General features: G+C 58.1%; 1 protein-coding gene across 5 annotated transcripts in view; it reads right to left on the bottom strand.

The window, feature by feature from the left end:
- Positions 1-17,509, bottom strand: part of CHST15 (carbohydrate sulfotransferase 15) — a 73,553-nt gene that overhangs the window by 31,392 nt on the left and 24,652 nt on the right. For all 5 annotated transcript variants that reach the window (XM_062214019.1, XM_062214014.1, XM_062214018.1 and 2 more), the window contains exons 2-3: positions 2,538-3,569; positions 1,227-1,566 (exon numbers count right to left, since the gene is read on the bottom strand). In XM_062214019.1, the coding sequence (XP_062070003.1) occupies positions 1,227-1,566; positions 2,538-3,083 (886 nt within the window). In that variant the 5' untranslated portion in view covers positions 3,084-3,569. The remainder of the gene's footprint in view (positions 1-1,226; positions 1,567-2,537; positions 3,570-17,509) is intronic.

Below are 17,509 nucleotides of genomic sequence, written 5' to 3'. Positions count from 1 at the left end.
ACCTCTGAGCTCCAGTGACCAAATGTCTCCTGGCAGGAGGGAAAAGGTTATGGAGAGGAAACAGTGACCGGAGGCCCACAGGGTGCCTGGGGCTGGGCTGAGGGGGAGGCAGCCTGCAGGGAGGGGTGGGCGGGGCTCACGGCCAACCCCGAGGCAAAGGGGTGTGGATAGCAGGGTTTTCTTTCACGTGGCAGTCATGAGCAGACAGGGCAGGTCAAAGATGCCAAGGCCCAAAGCAGTTCTGTGTCCTGCAGGTGCAGGGCCTTCTGGAAACGTGACAAGGCTGGGAGCCCAGGACCCCCGTGCCCCGGCTCCTACAGCTCTGGGACCCCCAGGGCAAGGAGAGCTGCCCAGTCACATGTGCCCCACTGTCCTGCACTCAGCTGGCTGTCGGTCAATGCTCACCGAGAGGCAGGGGCAGGGTTCCAGCCCGTGTTGGGTCTCTGCCTGTGGATGGCTGCTGTGGTCTGAGTGCGCCCCACAAACCTCCTGCACTGGAGCTTGATCCCCAGGTGGCGAGAGGCAGTGGGACCGTTTAAGGCACTACTTGGAAGAGTGAGTGCCGGTCTTGCAGAGCCAGTCAGTCGTCATGAGCGTGAGCAAGGACAAAGCCAGGCCACCACCCGCTCCGGGCCTCCTGTGCCTGTAGGCAGTTTCCTCTCCACTTCTCCCCATACGGTGACATTGCCAGGGGCCCTCATCCAGACCCCAGCAACAGGAGGTGCAGATCCGCCAGGATCAGAAACCAGGTGGGCTAAGCATCCCGTCTTAACACTGGTTCGTGTCTCAGCTGCTCTGCTTCCAATTTGGCTCCCTGCTATTGCACCTGGGAAAGCAGTGGAAGATGCCCAAGCTCTTGGGTTCCTACACCTACGTGGGAGAGGGAGACCCGGATGGAGTTCCAGGCTCCTGGCTTCAGGGACTGCATCAGCAAATGGAAGATCTCTCTCTCTCTCTCTCTCTCTCTCTCTGCAGTTCAAATAGACTAAATCTTAAGACATTCAGGAGCCAAAGAAACCCCTTTATAAAGTACTCTGCCTCAGGTTTTGTGTCGCAGCAACATGGAGCAGACCTAACTCCTCACATCCACCCAGGGACAGGTGAACCGCAGCATCTCCGCGGCTCAGTCTGTCTCTTCCCGTCTCCAGCACGGTCTCCCTCACGGGGACTCACAGCGCCGGCTCCCTGCACCCCACCACCAGCCCTAACGCGGCCCCAGAACTCACCGAACCGCTTCCGGGTCCACCAGTGCGGCTCCTTGATGGCGGAGAACTTGACTTCCGGGTGCAGGCGCAGGCGGTCGTAGAGGTCGGTGGTCCCGCACTTGGGCTGCCCGATGATGTAGAAGTGGGGCAGGCAGCGCAGGCGGAAGTGCTTCCCGTCGGCGTGCGACAGGTGGCCCCAGAAGGCCTTGCGCAGGGCGTCGAAGGTGGAGCGGAAGCGCTTGGAGTAGAGCACGTAGGAGTTGGTCAGGTAGGGGTCGGTGGTGTTCCTGCCCGAGAACTCCTCGTACCAGCAGGGGCTCTTGCTGTTCGGGAGGAATTTGCTGGGGATGACTGAGAACATCTGCGGGAGAGAGAGGCGAGCTGAGGGCGCAAACCGGCAACACCAGGCTCTCCCCACGGCAGGCTCCTGGCGCGGAGCCCCGAGTGCCCGTTCCACCTGCTGTTGGCCCCTGACGACAACGTAACATAAAGCAAAACTGGGTAGACGGCTGGCCTTTCCCTTTCCCACAGTTCAGAAATTTACAGAGGCTATGCTGGGAGACAAGATAAAAATCTAAGGCAAAACCACTCAGCTGTGACTTATCCCCCCACCCCCAGCCATCTAACTGAACCCAACAGTTGCACATTTAAATCACTATTAGCAACAAAAATACTGATAAAGACAGAAGAGAGGCCGGCGCCGCGGGCTCTCTAGGCTAATCCTCCGCCTTGCGGCGCCGGCACACCCGGTTCTAGTCCCGGTCGGGGCACCGATCCTGTCCCGGTTGTCCCTCTTCCAGTCCAGCTCTCTGCTATGGCCCGGGAGTGCAGTGGAGGATGGCCCAAGTCGTTGGGCCCTGCACCCCATGGGAGACCAGGATAAGTACCTGGCTCCTGCCATCGGATCAGCGCGGTACGCCGGCCGCAGCGCGCCTACCGCGGCAGCCATTGGAGGGTGAACCAACGGCAAAAGGAAGACCTTTCTCTCTGTCTCTCTCTCACTGTCCACTCTGCCTGTCAAAAAATAAAAATAAATAAATAAAAGACAGAAGAGAGACAGAAAATCTAATTGAGTCCAACTTGAAAAGTCCAGCTGATAGGGCCGGGCACAAGCGACTTTATCCACTACAGCCACGTGGTCAAGCTGGGAATCCTGGGGCGTATTTAAGGGAGGCAACGGCCTCTAAACACAGCTGTGCCACTCAGAACAGCAGGTGCACCAGTGATCAGACCCCGCCCTCGGCGCCCTCTGCTCCCCCAGGCTGTCCCGTGAGGCTTCCTCCATGAGCGAGGGAGGCAGCCCTTCCTAACGCGCGCCGAAGGGCTACTCACGTGCCCCTCCTGCTTCCTGAGGTCTTCCAAGTCCGGGAGCTGCCTGGGGGTGAACTCGATCCTGGCCGTGATGCTGTCGATGATGAGTTTGATGCTCGGGTAGTCCTTCACATAGGACACGTTACTCACGGAGGGCTGGTGGGCATGCTCTTTGGTGTCGCCTGGGTTTTCAGCGTCCGTCAAGCCAGGATTGCTGGGGAAGCCTCCGTAGTGGAAAGGCGACGGGATCAGAAGCTCCTGGCGGGCCCCGGAGAGGATGTAGGACGCCATCACCAGGGTCATTATTATCAGTCCGAACACGAGGCTCCATCGCCTGCCCTTCCTAAAGCGCAGAAGCCCACCCCAGCTCTCATTCCCGTCAGTCCTCACTTCGAGAACGGCAAGCAAGTTCATCTGCTTACTGTCCACGCGAAACAGAATCCTGTCTTCCTGGCACGCGGGGCACGCCTGGGGGCTGTGGGCGGGGCCTCCCCGGCAGCCGACCTGCCCGGTGCGGGAGCCGTCGTCTTGTATCAGCCGTGTGCAGCCGTTAAGGCAGTGCCTCATGATAGTGGCCCCGCACGGCCGGCCTCCGAGCCACGGGGTGCGTGCAGCTCCTGCGGGAAGACGCCACGGATGTCCTGGGGTCACAGAAGAGGGCGGGAAGGCACGAGCAAACGAAACACTGGGCAGATCCCGAAGACCGAGGGAGTGAGGAAGTGCCGTCTTGGGCTCTGAAGGACGGCCACAGGAAGCTATCTCCACACGTCAGGCCCGGTGAGAAGCCTTTGCAGCCACAGGGATGGCCCCGGGGGGCGGAAGCCACTCTGCCTGCCCGTCAGGTTTTTCCCATGGCACACAGGAAAGTGGGAGAGGGCTGGCGGGAGAACAGGGAAGCCCCGGGGAGATTGCGCAGTATCATGGTTCTCTCCGTGACGGGGGGCCTGCCAGGCTGTCCATGGAGACGCCGGTGGAGAGGCCCACTTTACATCCCAACTTGCTCCGGATCGCTCCCGCTGCGTGGGGAGCAAACCCTTAGCGGCGTCCGATTACCTAAACAAAAGGAAAAGAAGCTAGATTACATTGTGTGACGGCAGCGCCAGCCCCGGGACCGTGTGCCCAGGAGAGAGAGAGAGAGGTTGGCCTCTCTTTCCTGCTTCGAAGCCTGCTCGGTCACCAACCAGCCATAGGAATTCGCACAGGCTAGAGGGAGCGGGCCGGAGACGTGAGCTGGGCTCTGGGGTTGAATCCTGTGCTTCCCAATGTGGTTGTGAACACTGGCACCGGCAGTACGGAGACCGCTGCCCCAGCACAGTCCACGCAGCCGCGAATCCCCCCGAGCCACAGCAGCCCCGGGTCGCAGGTCTCTGCAGCCACTCTCAGATTCGTGCAGCGACGGGGACGATGAATGAGAAGCACAAGACGAAAGATCAGTGCTTTCAAGTGAATGGAAATCCGCTGGGTAAGACACGGCGGGCGGGGAGGGGAGGAGGAGGCAGGGAACGTACCCCCCCCCCCCCCCAAGCAGCAGCATCCGCGATCCCTCACGGAGTGCTAACCTTTATTATCAGTTTGGGAAGCGAAAGTTAATGAAAACTGAGAAACAATGAAATGATTCTCTCCTGCAGTCGACTGTACAAATAAAACACCATCTGACTGTAAGTTATGAAGCAATTAAATCCGGCGGACGGTACTCCCCCGAGTGGAATGGCACTCCAGACCCTGAAAAAATCTTCACGTTCACCATGCTGGGGGAAGCCATGATTCTTAAAAATCCATTAATAGAACCCGTGGTTGTAAAATGTATTGCTGCCCAAATGACACTGCTTTATAGGTGCCACAAACAGCACACGGCGGAAGCCAGAGGAAGGCCCGTCCAATTTCTGGCACTGGCAGGCCACCACGACCGGCTGTGCGACCTCGAGTAAGCCACAGAGCCTCTCTGAGCTCGGCGTCCCCACCAGCAGAATTAGGATGCCAAAACCTCCCTCTCTTCCACGTTTGTAGCAAGGACTGTGTGAGTACGTGGAAAGAGCTGGCGTAACGCCCGACACGCGTGCCGCGTCCCGCAAGGCTAGAGCAGGTGCATTGACAACAGCAGCTATCACCGTGGTGGTCTTGAGCAGTCGGTGCGTGCCAGGAACCTCTGAAAGGGAGTCCGGGATGGGCACTCTTACGCCACCTCGCTTCTCCTTCTCGGCTGACAATGACCACAGGGCCGCAGGCTCACCTCCCACTCCACACCAACATACGCAGGCTCTCAACAGTCCTTGCTGTGCCCCCAGAGGGGGTGCTAACTGCCCGCTCACCCAAGCCCCAGGTACCGGCCGAAGCGCTGCACCATCAGAACTCACCAGGAGAGATGCTCACTTCCCTTGGACCAAAGAGCCCATGTGTTCTCGAAACATGTTGGCCAAGAAACAGCCAGGCAGTGTTTCCCAAAACATCTTCCCCCACAAAACGTTCCGCATGCTGTCAGGGAGCGATGGTGCTTAAATTATCCCAAGGAAAGGTGGGATGGACAAAATCACACAGAATTCTTTACGGCAGGATCTGGGGCGTGATGGGGGGAGGGGGTTAATATGCTAACAAACCCTGCCAAGTCCACAGGAGAGGAAGACACGAAATCCGCAAACTGCAGCTGGCCAAGGAATTCTCCCTGAGCTCACAAGGCACCGGGTCAGTGAACGCTGAGACACAGGCCCAGGCCTGGGGCAGGTGGGGAGCACGGAGGAGGGGGCGTGGGAAGAGTGGCTCTGGGCAGCTGGAGGCACAGGTCAGGGCCCTCAGGCCTCAAACCCCTGCTTCCAACTTGCTCAAGCGCCCCTGACCCCTGGCTTGCTACAAACAATTCCTCCAAACCAAAGAAACAAAAGGGCACGATCCCCTACTTGGAAACTGTAGCAGGAAGGCCAAGAAAACATTTTTTCACATGTCAAAGACAAGGCCAGGCCGGGGTTAACAATGAGATCCGGGCTGGAAGCTCTGCGGGAGTGTGCACCCCCGCCCCCGTCCGCCCCACCAGCTTTCTACTGTCTCATCAGAAGTCTTGTTCGCAATACACACACACAGGACCCGGGAGCCACAAGACCAGAGTGCAGATCCTCGGGGCCCAGCGCAAGGGGCAACCTGTCACTCGCTACAGCACTGTGGCTGGGTTCCAGCAAAGGACGGAAGGAAACGTGGGGAGTGAGGGGAGCTGACACTCTCAACGGGGGCACCGAAGGGGCCAGGGCCCTTGTCAGCCGGGCAGAGGCCCCACGGCCGGCCGCGCCAGCGTCACTCCGGTCTCGAGTCTCGCTTCTGAAGCCTGAACTACAGAGGCCGTCCGAGATGACCCACAAGAAGACACAGACGCGGAGCTTTCACATCTCCTAACGTTTGTTCATCCCTTCCTTCCTCCAACAGCTACCTTCAGATGCCTGCTGCGCACCTGGCACGTCCCGGTGTGGAGCTGCGGAGGCCTACAGCCAGGCAAGGGTACTTCCAAAACTTCAGGGGGAAACGGAATTAGGGGCCAACGCTGTGGCGCAGCAGCTTAAGCCATCCCATACGGGCACAGTTCAAGTCCCAGCAGCTCCACTTCCAATCCAGCTGCCCGCCAATGTGCCGGGGAAAGCAGCAGAAGATGGCCCAAGTGCCTGGGCCCCTGCACCCACAAGGGAGACCTGGACGAAGCTCCTGGCTCCTGCCCCAGCCCCAGCTATTGCCATTATTCGGGGAGTGAACCAGCAGATGGAAGATCTATTTCTCTCTCCCTCTCTGTAATTCAGCCTTTCAAATAAACAAATAAATCTCATAAAACGGAGTAACAGCCTTGCAGGCAGGTGACTATGTTGCTGGTGCCCTTAAGAGCAAAGGACCCCAGAGCCCTGGGGCTGTCAGGTGAGCCCTGTCCTGGGGGGGGGGGTGGTGGTTAGAGCTGTGGCTGAGAGAAGGCAGCTGCTTCCCGCCTGGAGCTCAGGTTGGGACAGGCTCAGGGCTCAGGGCTCAGGGCAGAAGGGGCCAGGCACGCACAAAGGGAGGAGCAGGCTTTTCCGACGTGGCTAGGGCCGTCCTGTGCAGAGCACCCTGTCGTTTGCACCCCCAGCCTCCACTTCCGGACAGAGCAGCAGCACCCTCCCCTGGGTCGTGGTGTCCCCTGGAGACAGTCACCTCCCCCTGACTGCCCTGCCTTGGAGGGACAGCAGGGGATGGGCAAGACCTCACTTCAGAGGCAATGCTTGAGCCGGACTCTGAATGGTGAGAAGGAAGCCGGGCCGTCCCATGGGGACCAGGAGGGGCACGGCTGGGAGGAGGCAAGGGCCCTGATGACCACAGGGGGCACCGGCCTGGAGGGAGGGGGGCAGGAACCAGACCCCATGCGGCCTTGATGTCCAGAGTCGGGGATGGCATTTGCCCAAGTGCATCCTGGGAGGCACGCTTCTCCCTCCCCTCCCCCGCAGGACGTGTGCGATTCAGTAACGCAGCGGGCCGCGCAGAAAGGCAAACCGAAGCGATCAAGTTCCTCCACCAGCCTTTCCCACGTGGCACAGCAGACGCCAAGGAGAGTCCTGAGAAACCCAACCCCCAGGTATCCCTCCTTCAGGACCGAGCGAGAGGCGCCCTGGGCTTCGCCTGTCGGGAACGCCCACCTGTCGGTGCCAGCCGGGCACTCCCATTCAGGTGGCAACCCCGGGCATCAGGTGTGCATTTCAGTTCCATTTCATTCCTGCCTAGCCTCCCACCTGTGCCCTGAGACCACAGCCGTGGGAACCCGGTGGCACCGCCAGCAATCAGATAACAGGTCCCAAAATAGACAGTGTTCAGTTACCCAGCCCTTGGTTGGTCACCCCTATTAACCTGTGCCCCTCAAGCACCATCAGCAAGCCATTTGTAACAAAATTGTAATTGAGAGACCCAGAAAGACCACTTTAGATAAAGTAATTGAATGCCCCCTCAGTGCAAGACTGGTGCAGGGCATCCAATTTCCCCCAGGAAAAGCTTTTTAAATTATGGTGGCTATGAGCCGGTGTGCCAGGAGAAGGAGGTATAAACCTCAAAAGAAATCTGCACGGATTTAAATAAATAGATTCATTTAGGGTGAACACGCACTCCTGCCCTCAGGGGTGGGGGAGAGAGGAAAAAAGCAGCTAATTATTTTATTTTGCTTTTATGTTTTAAGGGGAAAAAAGGACGGGCCTTAATTAACCTTTACCACAACACAGAGCCGCCTTCGGATTGGCACGGGAAGCACTGACATTTCTGTCCGGGCGAAGACGATGGAAATACACTCTTCTTGGAGGAACGGCAAGCAACAGGTGGAGGAGGGCCGTTGTGCACCCTGAGCTCCAGCTCCTGCTGGCCGCCGGGACGGAGAGGAAGGAGGGCGAGCCCGGGGCACAGAGTGACAGAAGGGCTTACACTTCACACCCCCAGTCTGGCGCTCTGGATCCCATCACAGTCAGCAGCCGGGAAGAAGCCAGACCAGACCTCACCCCCGACACTCACCGCCCAGAGTGCCACAGAGGACACGCAGCCGGTCCACGGCTCAGGATTCCACACTCGTGTCCACCCAGCAACCTGAGACAAGTCTCTCTTTTTTTAAAAAAAGTTGAGGGAATTTTTTTTAAGATTTAATTTATTAATCTGAGAGGCAGAGCCACAGAGAAGGAGAGGGAGAGGCCTTCCAGTCGCTGGTTCACTCCCCAAATGGCTGCAGCAGCCTTAGCCCGGACCATCGGAAGCCAGGAACCAGGAGCCAGGAGCTTCTTCCAGGTCTCCCATGTGGGTACAGGGGCCCAAGCACTTAGGCCATCCTCCACCGCCTTCCCAGGCCACAGCAGAGAGCTGGATGGGAAGAGGAGCAGCCGGGACATGAACCGGCGCCCACATGGGACAGCGTTGGCATCGCAGGCGGAGGCTGAGCCTACCACACCACAGTGCCAGCCCCCTGACACAAATCTTAAGGTAACCTTGTCACAACGGAGCTCCCACAGCACTGGAGTCAGAGCCTGAGGGAGAAGCCGCTGGCCGGGTTTGACCTTGAGCAACACTGACCGTCTTCTCCCTGCTTCCCCTGACAGAAACTGGGAATCATCAGAGGCCGCGTTCCCAGCACTGCTGTGAGCCTTACGTGAATGACTTTCTGTAAAGTCCTTAAAGAATGCCTGGCCCCCAACACGGGCTCGGCACATACCAGCTGGGATTGCCCAGACCCGGTCCGGGCCCACGGTGAATGCCTGGCCCCCAACACGGGCTCGGCACATACCAGCTGGCATTGCACAGACACGGTCCTGGACCACGGTGAGAACTGGAGAAATCACAGTCTATTACTATTTTGATGGATTTCATTTCTGGCTCCGATCTATTGTTCCTCCATGCTCTCTGCCGCGTGAATCACTTTGAGTTTCTTCAGCTAAAGGAGTAAACTATGTCTTCACCCTTTGGTTTCAGCTGAGGGGCTGGCTTCAGCCAACAGCGCGAGGCAGGGATGACCAGGTGCCCGTCCTGAGACCAAGCCCTAAGACACACTGTGTGTACGCGTGTGCACAGCCATGGCAAGAGCACGCCAGGGCAGGAGGATGAGACAGGTGGAGCAGGACCACTCGGCTGAGCCTGGCGGAACGGCCAACACCCAGCCGGCCCCAGGCGGTCCCCGCAGCCACAGAAGAGGGCCGCCGTGTGACAGCGCGGTGTTTCAGGGTGGCTTGTCCCATGGGAAAAACCAGTGACATGCTCTTCTGCAGGTTATGGACAGAGCCACAGGACGGAACGCAGACACCAAGTGGTGGCTTCCATGAGGGTTTGCCTTTGAAGCCTGACAGCGGCCGGGGGGCCCCCTTCCCAACAAGGCAGGGACTCAGGGCGTGGCCCCTGAGCTGAGGTCCTCCGGCCGGGTCTCCACCACCACTCCCCTGGCTGGAAACCCCCAGCGGCCACTCCACCTCCCCAGGCCTCAGTGTCCCCATATGTAAAGTAGGGATGACAGACTGCCCCCTTCTGCCCCGAGACTCGTGGGTGTGCGAGCTGAGTTTAACAGCTCCTCAATAAGAGGCCAGGCCCGGGCTCTGCTCTGTCTCCCAGGGCTGCTCTGAGGCCCATGGCTCTGCAGCGAGCACTGGAAAGCTGGGGCAGTCCTGGCTGGATTCGCTGGGCAGCGCTGGACAGTCAGGCCCAAGACACGGCACGCTTTTCTCCCCCCGGAGGAGCCGTCATCTCCCACACACTCTATCAAGCTCCTACGATGTGCTCCTACTGTGTGCAGGGCCCGGGTTTGCTGGAGCTACAAACAGGAGTCCACTAGGAGCATCCGATCCAGCTCCAGACCAAAGGCTGCAGGAAGATGCCCACGCTCAGAGCCATTCAGCCTGTTCCAGGGGCGGCCCACAGCCCACGGCCCGCCAGACCCACAGAGCCAGCTGGCCCCGGAGAGCCAGGGAGGCATCGTAACTGCAGCAGTGACCCGCGGATGCTTCCAGCAGCCGAAGGCACAGCGGGGCGGTTCACGGGGCTGCTCCGTCTTTCTGCTCCGGCTCCCGCGTGCAGCCACCCGTTGCAAGGGCCAAGCCCCGCCAGCTGTCCCAGTCTCCCTGAACAGCACCAATAATGAGGCGCTCTCAGCCAACGGCGCGGGGGAGACTCCAGAAACGCTCACACCACGGCCGTCCCCCCGCCCCCTCCCCCGGGGGAATTCAACCCACACAAAAGACTCCACAGGTCTTTGTGACACAACCCATAATTTTCTTTTTCTGAAACCAATTGGGGGAAAATGGATTCAGCGCACTCATTTTATTATTTTCAGCAGCAAATCAAGCAGATGCAGGGACTCAATTTTCCATGCAAGCATGGCGGTCTGCTGACCGTGGCTTCCAACGGGGTGGAACCCACCAGGATGAGCCGACGGGTTGTGCCGTGAAAGCCGCCGGCCGGAAGAGCCCTCAGCACAAAGCAACCGCGGCCGGGTCACCTAAGGCGCTCTAAGGAGTCACCTGCAGAGGGTTCTGCCCGAGCCCAGAGACAGTGAAATGAGAAGACAGGGAAGAGTAGCCCAGTGCTGGCCATGTGCAGGGTACCACGCAAGGTCCCTCCCTGAGGCCTGCACCACTATCCCCTGTGGGAAACTGAGGCACAGCAGGGTCCAGCACACGCCCAGCCAGTGGTGGGGCCAAAATCCAGCCACAGGTGTGTCCGGCATCAAAGCCGGTGACCTCCGTCCCACATCACGTAACGACTGCTCAGAACCTTGGAGTAGTGTGCTTGCCATCAGCCATCGCCCCACCCACCGGCCACCCGTCTCCCAGGCAAGGAGGCGCAGCTAGACCACAAGCCCAGCAAAGGCACAGAGTCAGGAATGCTGGCCCCGAACAGCGCCCCCCACAGGGCAGGGGGCTCCGCAGTTTTTAAATTAACGAGTAAAGGTCAAGCTCCAGAAAGCATGGTGAGCTCCCAGGACGGAGCTCCTGCTGCTCGGGGACACCAGATGACAGGCACCGAGGGCTTCCTGCGGGGTGTCCCTCCAAACTCCATGTACGAGGAAAGCCCAACATCATCTCCACGGAACGGATGGGGACGCTGTGTGGCCTAGGACTCTTGAAGGCAGGCACCTGCCCCTCACAGGACCTACAGAGCACGGAAGTCTGAGACAGGTGGGGGACCCGGAGGCCTGGCAGGAACCCCAGCCCCACCACTTAGCCAGCCACATGACAGCAGGCACACTGCCTTCACCGCTGAGACCCTCCTCTTCCTCCTCTTCTCCAAGTGAACAGGGAGGCTCAGCCCTGCCACACGGATCCAAGGAGCCCACAAAGCCAGGGTAACTTGTTGTGCCTCTGCAAGGGTTCAGCATCCGGCCCTAGCTGTCAGAACAGAGGGACACACTCAGTGCCCCATTTTGGCTGTGGCACAGCTGGACAAGGGGCACACAGTGCTCGTCTTCTACCTTCCCACGGCAGGAGAATGAAGAAGCAGCAGCCCAGAGTGGAACGCAGAGACCACACGTTAAGCTCCATGGGAGCAGGACAGCTCCGCCCACCCTTCCACCCTGGACCGCTCCTGTCCACCCTGACCTGACTTCAGGAGGTACAAAAAGGCGGCCACACTGTGGAGCATGCTCGGCCCCGACGTCCCCCAGAGACACAACGTGCAAAGGGCGAAACCAAGTGCCAATCACAGTTTTGCACATGCACAGCGGCACCCCGGAGTGAATAAATTAGAGACAGCACAATGCAAGGCAGCAGCTGTGCGCTCCCCGCCAGATGGTCCCGCCGATCGGACTCGTTCTCAACACTGTGTCATTTTCAAAGATAAGCAAAACAAGAGTCTGGCTAGCCCCTGAGCAAGAGGAGCCGCCTGAAGACACCTGATTGGCATTGACTTCCTTTTGGTGGGGACAGTGAGGCGTGGGGCTGTAAGACAATGTGCTCTGGATGCCTGCAGGACCAGGTGAGGGGTGATGTGACAGCAGCCACTGCCTGCCCCAGACAGACACAGCCCTACGAGGCGCGGAGGAGGCAGGCAGCATACCCTGCAGCACCAGCCCCAGCTGGGCCCCGGGCACCCAGGGCTGAGCAAAGGTGTGCCAGGGGTTGCATGAAGCTGCAAGGTCAATTGAAACTTCTACATTAAAAAAACAGGTAAATGTCGGAGGACGGCACTGTGGCACAGTGGGTTAACGCCCTGGCCTGAAGCGCTGGCATCCCATATGGGGGCCAGTTTGAGACCCGGCTGCCCCACTTCTGATCCAGCTCTCTGCTATGGCCTGGGAAAGCAGCAGAAGTTGGCTCAAGTGCTTGGGCTCCTGCACCCATGTGGGAGACCCGGAAGAAGCTCCTGGCTCCTGGCTTTGGCCGTTGCAGCCAACTGGGGAGTGAACCATCAGATGGAAGACCTCTCTCTCTCTCTCTCTCTCTCTCTCTCTGCCTCTCCCTCTCTCTGTGTAACTCTGACTTTCAAATCAATCAATCAATCTTTAAAAAAAAAAAAAACACAGGTAAATGAACAGGTAAACGTGAAGGACAGCATGCATGCCTCCCTGGCCGGAGGCTGCTTGGGGCACCGGGGAGAACTCACTGTCTTTTGCCTACAGAGCACCGTGGGGGGCAGTTTGGGAAGCACAGATACAGGACGAGTGGGAAGGGACAAGCAGGAGTGGGGCACCGTGTGGCTGCGGGCTGTGCTGGGAACCACCGCCTCTCGTGTGCTCCCTTTGCACAACAGCAAAGGTAGGTGCAACGGCTCCATTATACAGACAGGAAAACCAAGTCCTTGGGCCGGGAAGAGGCTTGCCCTAAACCACACTGCAAGTAAGTTAACTGGCAGAGCTAGGTTTAAACACAGGCCAAAGCCCCAGGTGCCTCCATCCCTTGAGGACGGGAACACCCCACACCAAACGGTCCAGGGGTGGGCTACAGGCAGGACATCTCTCCACCTCTCCCCCTAGCTTACAGACACAGAACAAGGGCCCCTTTATGACAACAGCAGATAACACATGTTGAAGGGCAAAGGCGTGGCAATGAGAAATGGATGGGACGGGGAGTCCAGGCCCCGGTGAGTCACGAATCTGAGCCTCAGTTTCCCCATTTGTTGAAAGTGTGTGCCCTCCTTGCCTCCCCCATCAGACCAGGTGAATGGGGCCAGAAATGAGTGCATAAGACACAGAAGGAGGGGACGACAGGACTAACAGGCTGTGTGCAACACGTACATGGCAAGTTGGGTCTAAGGCTCGCTTTAGACAATCATTTATCAAGTTACCTTTGAATTAAAAACATCACCATCCCCCAAACACACTATAATGATCAGCGGCCATTAAAAAAAAGTCTCATTGAACTCAGTCTGGTGTGCCTGGGAATAAGCTTGGCAGGACATTGTCCCTCGTCTTCACGGCCCTACGACAGAAAGCCCTGAGCAGAGCACAGAACTGCCAAGAGTGGGGAGGCACCTGCCTCAACACAAGTCATCAGGGCTGGGCAGCACTGCAGCTCCCACATCGGAGAGCCCCACTTCTGATCCAGCTCCCTGCTAATGCACCTGGGAAAGCAAAGGCAGGTGGGCCCCTGCCACCTGCAGGAGAGACCTGGGGAGTTCCAGGCTCCTGGCTTTGGTTGGGCCCAGCTCTGGCTGTTGCAGGCATTTGGGGAGTGAACCAGTCAATGGAAGATTCCTCTCTCTGCGTCATTCGTAAGGGGAAAACCAGGGCCAAGAGCAGAACAATGTGACCTGGGAGGCATGGTTTTTGAGTGCTGATGCTCAAAGAGACATGGGCAGAGATGGGCCAGGTCTTGTTCCCTCCAGCTCTAGAGTGCATAGGGATGGGCACCGGGGTCTCATGGGAAGATCAGCCAGAGGAGAGCGAGCCCAGCATACTGCCCCTGCCTTCTCTTCCACATCTCGATGGCCAGCAACGGGGCCACGACCACCATCCCTGCGCCTATTGCTTTTCTCCCTCCTGTCTCAGCACCAGGCTCGCAGCCAGCAGTGGGGACTTTGGGACCCAGCCAAGCCTGAATCCATGGCAGGATATATAAGGCAGGTCAGCAATATCTGAACAGGACTGACCTGCACGGACAGAGGGGGAGACCTCTGCACAGCGACCTGGCCACAAACATGCACAGTCCCAGGACTCCTGCAAGCACCGGCTGCCTTTTGGATGGCAGGAGACATCCAGGGGATAAATTAATTCCCAAAGGGTCGTTTCAGACCCTCCTTCTCCTTTATATGTTTAGAAAGAGACCTGGAGCAGGCATTTGGCACAGCCGGCATCCCGTACCCCAGAGTGTCTGGTTCGAGTCCCAGCTCCACTTCTGATCCAACTTCCTGGTAACACGGACCCTGGGAGGCAGCAGGTGAGGGCTCCAGTCCTTCAATCCCTTCTACCACAGGGAGACCCAGATAGAGTTCCCAGCTCCTGGCTTCAGTCTGGCCCTTCCCTGGCTGCTGTGGGCATTTGGGGAGTGACCAGAGGCTGGAAGATTGAGAGCTCTCTCCCTCCCCTTCCTGTTCTTTCAAATAAAATAAATCTTAAAATAAAAGAAAAAACAGACCCAGTTTCTGACATCCCCATTCTCACCCTCTGTACAACAGATGTGACAAGTGTTTACTTCCAGATGTATCACAGTGTGACCACGGTCAGTCTATCGGAAAGGGATTTTCTTCGAGCCTCCATTAGCTGGGTGTTCGAGTGAGAGATGTGATTTTTAAAATCTCTCTTGGCTGGCAACACGGCTCACTAGGCTAATCCTCTGCCTGTGGCGCCGGCACCCCAGGTTCTAGTCCCAGTTGGGGTGCTGGTTCTGTCCCGGTTGCTCCTCTTCCAGGCCAGCTCTCTGCTGTGGCCCGGGAAGGCAGTGGAGGATGGCCCAAGTGCTTGGGCCCTGCACCTGCATGGGAGACCAGGAGAAGCACCTGGCTCCTGGCTTCAGATCGGCGCAGCGCACCAGCCGTGATGGCCATTGGAGGGTGAACCAATGGAAAGGAAGACCTTTCTCTCTGTCTCTCTCTCTCACTGTCTAACTCTGCCTGTCAAAAAAAAAAAAAAAAAGTAAAATCTCTCCAAATTTCAGCACTGGAATGGAGAGGTGAACTTCTGGTAACTGCTGTACCAGGCACCTGCTCTCCGACGGTCTCCTCACCTCTCCTAAGCACAGCACAGACGCGGCTCGCTGCCACGGTCCGCCTCTTCCCACAGCAGGCAAGGGCAGGAAGGAGAGGAAGGGAGTGGTCAGGCGTCCAGAGCTCGGGGCTCTGCTGTGTCCTTGGCTTGACGTAAACAAGCTGATTTTAAAAATCTCACTCAGGAAACCGTGTCCCACAAGGGGCATGCTGGACAAGAGAACTTAGCAACCCCTTTGGGTGACCCCCGGAGGACGAGAATCTCCTTCATGAAGACCTGGAGAGCGCTCAGGCCTCCCTAGGACTTGTTTGCAGAGAGCAGACTCAAAATTGACTCAAAGAAGTCCTTGTAGCCGACTTCCTGTCGAGATCTGCTCTGGTCTCTGTTTCAGAAAACAAGTATTTGGCTGAAGCGCACGGATGCTGAGACCTGGGTCAGCTCAGTGAGCAACCATGTCTCTGCACGCAGTCCCAGTGCCTGCAGGATGTCCCCAGCCCCCTGGGCAAAGCGACAACACAGGCCACAGAGCAGACACGAGCACTGGGCTTGGAGTCAGGGGATTCTGGGGGCGAGCACAGTAGGTTCACCCCTGGTTTTGTGGCACTCACTACCCGGAGAACACACAAGATAGCGAAACACCAGCACTAACCCTGTGACTCTGGGACAGACCCGCCAGCCTCAGAGCCCCTACCCTGGCTGGTGAGTTGGGGACATTTGCCGCAGCCTTGCAATGCTCCAGGGAGAATTAGCAAGAAACCCAAGTCTGCCCCAGGCTGTCTGCATGTGCTCCCCTTGCATTGTCCCACTGTCCCCCCCCCCCCCAGCTCCCTGGCTGTCAGCATCTCCGCCACATGCCCAGTAGCCCCCCAACTCCTGCCCACCCTCCAGAGCTCAGCCCAGGGCCCTTCCCTGAGTCCCCCTGCCCGGGGGTCTTTCTTTATGCGTCTCATCTGCCAGCCTCCACGTGAGCCACCACCCTGTGAGCTCCATAAAGGCTGCAGAATCTCTGCTGTTCCCTCTGAACAAAATTTCCTAAAGGACAACAATGGACAAGGGAAGTGGGCAACACGCACAAAACACAGTGCAGGCATACATGGAGAGCTCCCCATCAACGTCTATCTCTGGGCATTTCAAATAGAAGTGAAAATTCTGCAGGTTTTTCCCTTCTGCCTCTCTGGGTGTCCCCGTGGCACTGAACGCCCGCTTCTCAGCGTCTCTGCAGCCGGCTGCTGCCCTAGGCCTCTGCCAGGGGACTCCGGGGTGGGATGGCTCAGGGCTCCTGACGCCCCCGCCCCACCCTGGTCCTGCTGGCTGCAGAGGCCCCCTCTGCCAATAGCCAGCCCAGCTCCCTGCCTTTTCCAAATTAGCGTCCACACTGAAGAAAACACTGAAATGATGCGCCTTCGTCAATTAGATGATTCTTATCTGTGGCCACAAGTTTGGGGTTTGTTCCCTCGCATTTTGTTCTGGCCCATTTCCAGTTCTCAGAGCCCTTCAGGTAAATTTCTAAGTAACCCAGCGGCCTCCGTTTTCCACCCCACGCCACAAAATCCCAGGTTCCGAGCTCAGGATAAAGGACAGCAGGGGGAGGCGGGTGTAGGGAGTGGGGGTACAAAGCAAGCCCTCCCTCTCTTGGGTCACTTTCATCCCTTTCCCATCAAGGAAATCTGGAAATGCTTCAAGAAATTGCATAGCAGGGCCAGCGCCGCGGCTCACTAGGCTAATCCTCCGCCTGTGGCGCTGGCACACCGGGTTCTAGTCCCGGTTGGGGCGCCGGTTCTGTCCCGGTTGCTCCTCTTCCAGTCCAGCTCTCTGCTGTGGCCCGGGAAGGCAGTGGAGGATGGCCCAGGTACTTGGGCCCTGCACCCGCATGGGAGACCAGGAAGAGGCACCTGGCTCCTGGCTTCGGATCGGCGCAGCGTGCCGGCATTACCAGCCATTTGGGGGTGAACCAATGGAAGGAAGACCTTTCTCTCTGTCTCTCTCTCACTGTCTAACTCTGCCTGTCAAAAAAAAAGAAATCGTGCAGCCAAAGTCGGCTTAGAAGCCCAAGTTAGTTCCCTCTCCCACAGCTACTTTTCCCTCTTCCACGCTTCAGCAAAGAGATGTGGCCATGCCCGAGGTCAGTCCCGGGCCCCTCATTTGGTTAACGTGAGGGATTTGCTGGGCTTTCGGGGGTAAGCACTAGATTTTCAGCTTCAACAGAGTGTGACTCCATTAGAGACCACCAGGCTGCCGGCGTTTGAGATGTGCTGGCTCTCCTTCAGCTACGGAAGCGACAGTTGGGATGGGAAGAGAGAAACCAGTGCATTGTTAGGTAACAGGTGGAGGGCCTGGCACCGGAACCCACCAGTGCCAGCATCTCACTCTGAGCCGACCCACACGCCCCGTATGAAGTTGGGGC

This window comes from Lepus europaeus, chromosome 17 (genome assembly GCF_033115175.1).
Source record: "Lepus europaeus isolate LE1 chromosome 17, mLepTim1.pri, whole genome shotgun sequence".
NCBI lineage: Eukaryota > Metazoa > Chordata > Mammalia > Lagomorpha > Leporidae > Lepus > Lepus europaeus.
Note: the sequence above shows the minus strand (reverse complement) of the source record. Positions and strands in the feature narration are given on the sequence as shown.